The sequence below is a fragment of the Crocuta crocuta genome, unplaced genomic scaffold (assembly GCF_008692635.1).
Source record: "Crocuta crocuta isolate KB4526 unplaced genomic scaffold, BGI_CrCroc_1.0 scaffold81, whole genome shotgun sequence".
Taxonomy (NCBI): Eukaryota; Metazoa; Chordata; class Mammalia; order Carnivora; family Hyaenidae; genus Crocuta; species Crocuta crocuta.
Window position 1 is genome coordinate 3,468,138 of NW_027527808.1, and position 11,339 is coordinate 3,479,476.

The window sequence follows — 11,339 nt, forward strand, 5'->3', positions numbered from 1 at the left end:
AAAAAATAAAAATGGCTAAATGTTAAAAAAAAAAAACACATTAAAAATAGGGATAACTATTAAAAACACAAACAAAAAATCTGTTTCAAAGCAAAAAGTAGACATAAAGCACGCTTACTAAAAGAGTCAAAATAATTGCCATAATTTGAATTCAAATTTGACTTTGAGCTTCTTGGTTGTTAGGGCAAATGGGGAAAACAGTAAAGATTTAACACAATATTTATCATCAGAATGATCTTCAAGGGAGATTGTATGTCTGGGTGTTTGGGAGTATGTGTGTGCTTGTGTTTTCTAAGCCTTGAGTCAGCTTTATGTGCTGAGTGTTCTGCTGAGCAGCTTGGCAATGCTCTTATTGTTTTTGTTTGTTTTTCATTAGTTTTTGCAAGTTCTGTTTTATTTTATATATTTAAACTATCATCCTTCATTATTTCTGAGCCATAACCCTACTCTTGTACAGCACATATGCATGCAAATTAATGTGGTTGATTGCTTGGGGTCTTTCCACAGATGCAGAAATATGTGGTATTTGTTAGGGGAAAAGGTAATTTGGACCAAGTATTAGAGATAGCCAATACTCTATTTGGATCCAAAGAGAGATATTAGAGTAATCAGAAAAATGGATACTTGTGGCCAAAGTACCATTTAGTACCATTTTATTCATATAAGCCTTTAAAAAATTTTTAAGCATAGAATAACTAAAAAGTCATGACAGAAGATTATAAAATCTGAAATTACAGTCTGGAGTGTTGATTTTTTTTTCTACCAATATATCTATGTAATTTCTCTCTGTGTGTATTGGGAGGGCAAAATGTACATTGGAAAAGGAAAATATCTGAAACTGGACAATCTGGATTCAAATCTAGGCTCTGTCATTTATGAATCACATGAACTTAGGATCTGTGACATTCTTAGATCTCTGAGCCTCAGTATTCTGACTCGTAACAATGGTTTGACAACACTTCTCGCAAGTTTGTGAGGATTAAATGAAATGATGAATTTGTAGCACCTGATAGTACACAACTCAATAAATATATTTTTTAAATGTTTATTTATCTTGAGAAGGAGAGAGAGATGAGGGGCAAAGGATGAAAGGGGGAGAGGATGAGAGAGAGAGAGAGAAAGAGGAAAGAGAGGAATCCAAGCAGGTCTCAAGCTCAGGATGGAGCCAAATACAGGGCTTGATCCCAGGACCATAAAATCAAGACCTGAGCCTATATCAAAAGTTGGATGCTTAACCGACTGACACCAGGTGCCCCTCAATAAAAATTTTTAAATGAATAAATGAATGAGCCCTTCTAGAATATACTTCTGATGATACCAATGGTGAATTTTTTTAATTTTTAAAAAAGTTTTTTAATAGTTTATTGTCAAGTTGGTTTCTATATCATACCCAGTGCTCATACCAACAAGTGCCCTCTTCCATGGCCATCAACCCCTTTCCTGGCCCTTCTCCCTCCCTCACTCCCTTCCTTCCTCTCCCCAATTATTTTTCCCCTTCTTCTCCCCCACGGTCCTCTGTTAAGTTCCTCCTAATCCACCTACNCCTTCTTTGCCAATTCTGATGTATTTTATTTCCTTTTTTTGTCTGATTGCTGGTGCTAGGACTTTTAGCACTATGTTAAACAACAGTGGTGAGAGTGGACATCCCTGTCGTGTTCCTGATCTCAGGGGTAGAGCTCTCAGTTTTTCCCCATTGAGGATGATGTTAGCTGAGGGCTTCTCATAGATGGGTTTNGGCTTGGGAATCAAAGTTGTGCTGGCTTCATAAAATGAGTCTGGAAGTTTTCCTTTGATTTCTGTTTTTGGGAATAGCTTGAGAAGAATTGGTATTAATTCTGTTTTAAATGTAAGAGACAAACATTAGCTGAAGAACAGAGACAAATGAAGAATCCTAATTAAATAATTCAAATTCAACAGATCCACAAGAATTTGGTTTATCTTCAGAAATTGTTTTGAGTAAGGAGAGACTATAAGAAGCCTACATTTGTCCTTCTCTGCCTGACTTATTTGCACGTATAGGAGGATTAGGAGGAACTTAACTGAGGACCATGGGGGAGTAGAAGGGGGGAAATCGTGGGGGAAAGGGAGAGAAGCAAACCATGAGAGACTCTTGAATGCTGACAAAAACTGAGGACTGATGCATGTTGTGGGGGGGAGGTGGGCATGGAGGAGGGCACTCGTGGGGATGAGCACTGGGTGTTATATGGAAACCAATTTGACAATAAACTATTTGTAAAAAAAAAAAAAATTAGAAAGGGAAATGCAAAAAAAAAAAATAAAAATAAAAAAGAAGCCTACATTAACTCAAAATACTAGTATAGTCCCACTAGTCAAAATTCTCTGACAATTCATTTTCTACTCTGAAGCAATCAAAGGAAATAGGATGATTGATAGAATTAATAGAATGATTAATTTTGCTCAAATACACAATCATAAAGTTTCCTCCATATTTCTTTGTGGGAAAACAATGTAACCTTTTGCTTCTTTATCTCTCTTGAGCATAGAAAATATGTTCTTAGTGTCTCTTGGCCATTTTACTTTATTCCTTACAGGGAAGAAATGCAAACCAGGGAATTTTCTAAAGAATTTTGGCCTTTCTTTAATTAGATAAAACATACTTGTGGTTTATTTCTTCTCAAATACGATACATATATTAGGCAAGTCCATTGCTTTAAGGAAGTAACAAAGCCATTCAGAAAAGTCTGACAGTAAAAATTAAAAGCAACCCAGACAATTACAAAAAAACAAAAAAGAAGACAAGATTATCATTTTATATCAATCAAATCTGAATGTAAAGCAAAATGAATTAAGGCAATGGAGGGAATTTTATAGTGGTAGACATTATGATCTACGATGAAGAATATGTATGCAACAATTAACATAACATTACATAAATCCTAACTTTAAAATTACCAGAACTGCATGGAGAAATAGTTGGAAACAGAGTAGCAATAAGGCACATGACCAATCAACTCATCAAAAAACAAATAAGGATATGAAAAACCTAAGTCCATGAAACAATGACAAAAATTGACCATCAATTTTGCTGTAAAGAGAATCACCATAAATTCCTAAATGTAGAAAGAGCACAGAGAACATTCTTTGATCAGATTGTAATAAAACAAGAAATTAATCACAAAAAATGCTAATAGAGTAAGTCCCATAGTCTGAAAATCAATATTAAATTCAGATGAAAGGAGATATCAAGATCCACATTAAAGAATCTCTTTTAAAGCATAATTTAAAAACCCATATGCCCATGAAGCTATGGGATAATTCTAAACTATTTAGGGAAATATTGTCTTTTAAAAATGTTGATAAACAATAAAATAAACCAATGAATGATGTAGCCAATTCAGGAACTTTCAAAAAGAAAATAAGATAAAATTAAGCAGAAAAAAGTGATTAATAACAAATGAGAAATTAATAAAATACTTTAAAATGGGAACGTTAACAAGTCAAAGCTCTGGTTATTTCTAAAAATAAGACAGACTAGTAGTTAACATGTTCAAAAGTTAGATTAAAATGCATAAAATAAGAAATAAAAATGTCGGGGCGCCTGGGTGATTCAGTTGGTTGAGCATCAGACTCTTGATTTTGGCTCTAGTCATAATCCCAGGGTTGTGGGATTGAGCCCCATTTCTGGCTCTGCGCTGAGCATGGAGCCTACTTAAGATACTCTCTCTGTCCTCTCTGTCTGTCTTTTTCTCTCTCCTTCTGTCCTTCTCCCCTGCTTGTGTTCTCTCTCTCAAAAAATAGGTAATTTAATAAATAAATAAATAAAAATGGCAATATAATCACAAACACAAAAGAAATATCATGAGAGATATTATGCTTAATATATATGCCTAACATTTTATGAAAATACAATTTTAAAACTGAATTAAGTGGGCAAATAAGGAAAGTAAAAACTACTAAAACTGGACCTCATAAAAAAAGAAAATGTAAAAGACTAGTTATACAAAATAGAGAAAACTGTCAAAAAGTTATGCCTTACTTGACACGCCTCTCATGCACAAAATATTATTAGGTGCAGACACTTAGGAAACAGATATCCCCAAAGATATGAAAACTGTTTTTGGAATATGGAAAGAAGATGGAAAATCTCTAAAATCTTTTTATAAAGTCAACCTAATACTTATAACCTGACAAAGACAAATCTGAATAATCTTTTTTTAAAGATCTAAATACCCTAATAGTTATTAAATGAAAACAATATTTACAAGTCTTCCATAGAATTTCTCATAAGGAAAAATTTCAGTTTCAAATAGTTCCACTGGCATGTTCTAGCAGCTATTCAAGAAGCACATGATAGACATCTAACAAAAACATGTGTAGAGAATGAGAAAGAGGAACATTTCCCAATTTATGAGATTAGTGTATTATTTACACAAAACCCCCAAACAGTACAGGAAATATGTATTTTAGATCAACTTCAGTCATGAATTCAAATGTACAACCTTAAACCATTTAAACATAGCAACGTGTCTTTCTCTGTTTCGGAAACACCCCTACTCTCCATTCTCATGCTTGTCCAAATTTCATGTTAGACTGCCTCACTTTTATGAAAGGCCTACATTCGTGCTTGTTTTCCCTAAATAAACAAAATCCAATGAGGATTTTATGCTTTTTCTTAAAAAGGTAAAAAATGAGAATGGCATTCAGCCTTTGATTTGCAGCAAGCTATGATAGGGAAAGCACCCGAGCAGCTGTGAGGGCCCGCAGTCTCTTTTCCTGGGAACTGTACTCAGCATATCTCAGCATCAAGCTACCATAGCTGTGAACTAAGTCCGTGGGCATTTGTGCTTTATCCCAATTTATTCTTTGTATGCTTTAGCAAGATGTGCAGAAAAGCCTAAGAGAGGTTAATTTGGGGGTCTAGGAACACACAAACATTTTTCCATATAAATTACTTATAATTCCTTCTTTAATTTACACCATTCTGGTTTATGAAGGTTTCATAGGAATTCTCTACTCTCAGATAGCAGGGGAAACCTCTGTATACATACACACGCAGTTGACCTTCAAATAATTTGGGAGGTTAGGGACACCAAACACTGTGCAGTCAAAACTCTGTGTATAACGTTTGACTCCCTAAAAACTTAACAACTAATAGCTTACTGTTGACTACATAGGCAATTGATATTGGTAACATAAACACATATTTTGTATGCTTTGTATATATACATATTTCATACTGTTATTACAATAAAATAGAGATAAGAAAGTGTTATTAACAAAATCACAAGAAAGAGAAAATACATGTATAGTACTATACCATATTGAAAAAAATTCACCTATAAGTGGACCTGTACAGTTCAAACCCATGTTGTTCAAGAACCAACTGTGTTTAAAGCATCACCGACAAGTTGTTCATCCAAGGAATGCGAAGTTGCTTTAATGTTAGAAAATTGATATAATTCACGTTAATAGATGATCATACCATCACAAGCAAAAAATATGTTTGATAATATTCAATACCCAGTCATGACTTAAGAAGAAGAAGTAGAAGAAGGAAGGAAGGAAGGAAGGAAGGAAGGAAGGAAGGAAGGAAGGAAGGAAAGAAGGAAGGAGCGAGCTCTTAGTAAACCAGGAATAGGGAAAACTTTCTTAACCAGCCTGTAGCCAACACCATAAATAACGGCAACACATTGAAAATATTCCCTTTAAGATCAAGAATAAAAGCAAGGATACCTTGTATCAATACTCTTCCTCAACATTCTCTTCTAGTTATCTCAGGCAGTGCAGAACGATAAGAAAAAGATATGAACAAATACCCAGATTAGAAAGGATGATGGGATAGACAGTCTGGTAGTCTATGAGACCATGCACTATCTGGTCCTGGGTCATGACTCAAGACTTCATTTCTTTATGTTCTGCTCAGCCTCGCTGCTCTCTTGCCATCTCTCAGGGAAACCAGTCAAGCTCCTGTCTCAGAGCACTTGCATTTGCTGTTCTCTCTGCTTCCTGCACTCCTCCAAAGTCCTCTGTGTGACTCATTCCTTCAGATCCCTGCGGAAGTGTCTGTTTCTCAGGGTGGCCTTTTCTGACCACCCTGTTTAAAAATTAAACCCTTCTCTCTTCCTCTTCCTTCTAGTATTCCCCTTCTCTCTTCCTTACTTTATTTCTCCAAAGCACTTCTTACCATCAAACAGCTGTATGTTTTATTTGTTTATTGTCTGTCTCTCCCTAAGAGAATATAAACTCCCCTTCGGCAGGGATTTATTTTTTTTCTTTTTCAGTCACTATTGAATCCCCTAGGTTTTGAAGGGTGCCTGAAACAGAGGATAAATAATCAATATTTATTAAATAAATGAATAAAATCTATGTAGAAGTTTCCAAAGAGTCTATTAGAATGAATAAGAGTTTAGAAAAGTGGCTTAAAAACACAATTAATTTGGAAAGTTACTTGAATTACTCTATAAAACAAATTAGCTAGAAAACATAATTTGAAAAAAGTATTTTTTATAAAAGTAACAAATTTTAGGGCTTTTAAGGTAAAAACTGTAAACTATTGTTAAAGCCATAAAAGATAGAAATAAATGGATAAATATATCCTTGGAAGAAATTCAGTATGATAGATTTTGCATTCCCCCAAACTGATCTTCAGATTTGAAGCAATTCTAATAAAGAATCCAATAGGATTCTTTTTAAAAAAAATATGATAAGGTGTTTTTAAAATATAAATGGAAGGCTAAAGGACCATGAATAACCTTTCCTAACCAAGAAGACTGAAGACTTTCCTTACCAGAAATCACTATCAAACTATTATAATTAAGACCGTATGATATTAGTCAGATAAAGGAGAGACAAGTAGAAAAACAGAACTGAGGAGAGCTCTCATTTATATAGAAAATAGATTTATGATATGTAGTGGCTAATGTAGATTAGCAAATCAAGAATGTGGTTATTTTAATGTAGTTGAATCTATCAATAGTTTTCTGATAATATTTGTACTTCTGGTTTCTAGTTAAAGAAATCTTTTAAAATTGTAATAACAAAGGTAGTCTTCTAAATTATTTTCTAGAAGTTTTATAGTTTTCCTTATATTTATATCTTCAGTGTATTTGAAACAGATTTTGTGCATGATATAAGGTAGGGATCCATTTTTAATTTGTTTGTTTACTTGGGGTTTTTTTTTTTTTTTTTTCTGCCTCACGGATTTGCAATGCTCATTCTGTCATGATTAAGGTTTCCACATATATGCGGGTCTGTTCTCTGGACTCTCTACTCTGGTTTATATAAATATGAAAGTCAGTGGATCTACAGGGTTTTACACTAAGTGAAATAAGTCAGACAGAGAAAGACAAATACCATATGGTTCACTTATATGTGGAATCTAAAAAACAAGACAAACAAACAAAAGAGAAATAGACTCATAAACACAGAGAACAACTGGTGGTTGCCAGAGGGGGGAATGGGCAAAATAGGTGAAGGAGATTAAGAGTTAAGAAGAAGTAAAAAGAAATGTGAAGATTCCCTTACCCATTAGTCATAGAAATGCAAATTAAAACTATTTCATACCACTAGGTTGTCAAAATTAAAAAGGCAGATAATATCAAGTGTTTACATAGATAAGAAACAACAGAGGTATTCACCCGTTGCTGGTGAGAATGTAAACTGATAAAAAAGAAAAATTTGGCAGTGACTAGTAAATTTGAACTTTCTGACCCAGCAATTCAATTCCAAGATATATTCTTCAGAAGAACTCTTGCACATGTATGCCAGGAGGCATATACAGCAATGTTCACAACAGCATTATTAACTAAAACCTGGAAGTAAACCAAACACCTGTCTCCAATAGCCTGAATACATGTTATGTTATATTCATATCATAGAAGATACACAGCCGTGAAAGGGAATCAACTCCAGTTACATGAAGCAACATGGAAAAATCTCAAAAATGCACCATGAGTGAAAGAAGCAGTCACCAAAGAATATATAAAATATGACAAATAGATTATTTAGGGATATATACAAAAGTGATAAAACTATAAAGAAAGGCAGGAGGCTAATTGATTTTAAAATGCAGAATGATGGTTCTCTTCGGGTGGGTTAAGATGAGAGAGAAATGGGATCAAGGGGTTTTTAACCTGCCTGGTGAGAACATGGGTTTTTTTAAAAATTATTTATTCCTTAAACTGTACATATAAATTATGATTTTTCATATATATGTGATATGCTTTACAATAACAACACTAAAACGAAATGACTAGGGGTGCCTGGGTGGCTCAGTTGGCTAAGTGTCCAACTTTTGATTTTGGCTTGGGCCCCACGGTTCATGCTGATGGTGTGGACCCTGCTTGGGATTCTCTTTCTCCCTCTCTCTCTTTCCCTCCCATTTGCTCTCTCTCCTTCACTCTCTCTCTCACTCTCTCAAAATAAATAAAATCAACTTTAAAAAAAATAAAAAGGAAATGATGATAATACAATATGATAAGTGCTACTTAAGAATTTTTTTTTTTTTTAGTTTATTTTTTGAGAGAGGGAGACAGACAGACAGAACATTAGTGAGGGAGAGCAGAGAGAGAGGAGGACACAGGATCTGAAGTAGGCTCCAGGCTCTGAACTGCCAGCACAGAGCCTGACAAGGGGCTCGAACTCACAGAACCATGAGATCATGACCTGAGCCGAAGTCAGACACTTAACCGACTGAGCTACCCAGGCGCGCCCCTTAAGAGTCATTTTTTAAAAAGAAGCATGGAAGGACATTAGAATAATTCAACAGTAACTATGAAAGAAAATCAAGGTTTGCAGCGGGCATGGTCAGCCAGGAACCAGGGCAAAGGGAGTTGGATGGCTTTGTGGTCAGGGCCAGGATGCCGAGAGGGCCAATGACTCTCATGTACTCAGGGGACAATAGACTGGACAGTCAGAAGACAAAAGACCCCAGGTAGTCCTAATGATGCTTTGGCAATTTTATTACCTAATTCTTACGTGTGTGTGGCCTTCATTAGGAGGACGATTTATCCTTCTAAGTGCACTTATTATTAAACTATCACTCTTTCTTTATTTTAGCATAATTTCAAAACAGGTGAAAAGTCTGCTGTTTGCAGAATCATTTTCATTGGTTACATTTTTGGTTGATGGCTTTAGAACAAGCTACCTTAAATGTTTCCATAAAATATCTCCGAAGTATATGCTAGAATTAGTTCTTTCTCCACAAACTATGGAAAATCTTGATTTTTTTTTGTTAACACAAAGTTACTCCTTCATCATCCCTGAATCCAGTCATCTATTTATGGTCTCAGCTTGGTTTAGTCCTTTCAGTAAGTAAATTCAGCTACTACCCATTCCTTGAAATTGCAATAAACTTAGCTATATCTGTATCAGAAGAATATTTGATTGAAAGAGTTCCCTCTCAAATTAAAAAAAAATGTTTAAAAAATTTCCATTGGGGATAAACGACCTAAATGTGAGACAGGAAACTATCAAAACACTAGAGGAGAAAGCAGGAAACAACTTCCTTGACCTCAACTGCAGCAATTTCTTACTGGACACATCCCCAAAGGCAAGGGAATCAAGAGCAAAAATGAACTATTGGGACCTCATCAAGATTAAAAGCTTCTGCACGGCAAAGGAAACAATCCATAAAATTATTATACAGCCAAAGGAATGGAAAAAGATAGTTGCAAATGATGTATCAGATGAAGGGCTAGTATCCAAAATCTATAAGGAACTCACCAAACTCCACACCCGAAAAACAAACAATCCAGTGAAGAAATGGGCAGAAGATATGAACAGACACTTCTCCAAAGAGGACATCCAGATGGCCAACAGACACATGAAATGATGCTCAGCATCCCTCATCATCAGGGAAATACAAATCAAANCATATAAAAAATAAAAATAATAAAAGCTGCTTCTTTCTAGTGCAAAAAAAATTTCCTTTGGCTTTCTCTCTCCAAAGACAGTTTAAATTTGTTACTGGATTAGATATTTTTGCAAATAATCCATGTGCCTCAACACTATCAGTGAAGAAATGCACTTAGTGCTGCTGTTACTAGTCTTTGCAGGTCAGCTTCTCCAGCATTCTCCAATGCCACGCCCTCAAGAGGACCAGACAAAGTCATCGTTCTATTCCCCTCTGACCTAGCATCCTGTTACTCTCAACCAGATCCTTTGGCACAGGGCTGTAAATCTAATTTCACTCATCTTCCACCTACCATCTGTGGGAGCAGCCCGTTGTATTGGACCACATTTATGAACCGTGAGTTCTAATGATCCTTGAGCCATCCTGGTGATACGGCTTCAGGCAGATGTTGGTGTTTTCTCAATTTCACTCAAAAGCTGGGTACAGATGCTGTGTACTGCCAGCTCCTGAGAGCTCTTTTTTTTTTTTCTGAATTCACTTAGTGCTAGCCTCTTACTTTTCTGAGAACTCTTTTGGGATACAATGGGCAGAGTAAACAAGGAATGGAACTAAGCCCACATTCTGATTCTGAGAAAACCCCTCCCCTGTGGCAAGAATTCAAGCATGGGGGTGGGGTAGAGAAGAGAAAGAAAGAAGCAAATTGTTCCAAAAAAAAAAAAAAAAAAAGAAGCAGCAGCAGCAAATTCTTCCAATAGCTCTCTGCAATGTTGAGGAAAATAAGATATTAGCAGACATAGAGATTCTTTTAGCACATTTGGTCCACATGGCTACACACTTCTTTTTCAGCTGAAGATTCAGGCTATTTCTTCAAGGCACATTAGCTGATGTGTTTATTGAATCTCCAGCATCTGTACTTAGCTACTTATAACACAGTCTTTGTAACATGGACATCCTCACTCCTCACAGTAAGGAAAGCTTGAATTGGTCAAGTGAGAAAGATCCACTCTGAAAAAGGACAACTTCTCATGATTCCCTTCATTGGATGCTGAAAACATGAGTAGGTGATTTCAGTCTCTGGAGCTATTCACAAATAGCCTATGTTGGAAGCATTTAAGGAATATTCAATGCATGGTTAGCAGAAGTCACATAATGCTGCTGGTAGAAATACACTAAAAAAAAGTCTCTGATATTGTGTTGCTGGGAATCCTATCAAAAATTATTGTCAACTAATGTGATCGGAAAAATGTAAACCAGACATGAATAATAAAATCATTCCATTGGTGAGTCCTGTAAGAAATCTAGAGAAGTATAAATAAAATCAGGCAGCGAATGTGATGAAAAATGGATTTATCCCATTTGTAAGAACCAAGTCACAAACTTCCACATACAAATCTTAGAATGTGAAAGTCAGTGCCCAGTTTTCTTAAAGCTGAGTTTTTAAGCTATTAGAATAATAAAATAAAGACTGATTTATTAACTTATACCCTATTAAGTTAAAAAACAAAATTGTTTACCATTTATCTTA

At 35.3% G+C, this 11,339-nt stretch overlaps 1 protein-coding gene across 1 annotated transcript in view; it reads right to left on the bottom strand.

Moving 5' to 3' along the window:
* Positions 1–10,309, bottom strand: part of LOC144240330 (uncharacterized) — a 54,039-nt gene extending 43,730 nt beyond the window's left edge. Inside the window, exon 1 of the mRNA XM_077774638.1 lies at positions 10,167–10,309. Coding sequence (XP_077630764.1) covers positions 10,167–10,236 — 70 coding nt within the window. The 5' untranslated portion in view covers positions 10,237–10,309. The remainder of the gene's footprint in view (positions 1–10,166) is intronic.
* Positions 10,310–11,339: the final 1,030 nt, after the last annotated feature.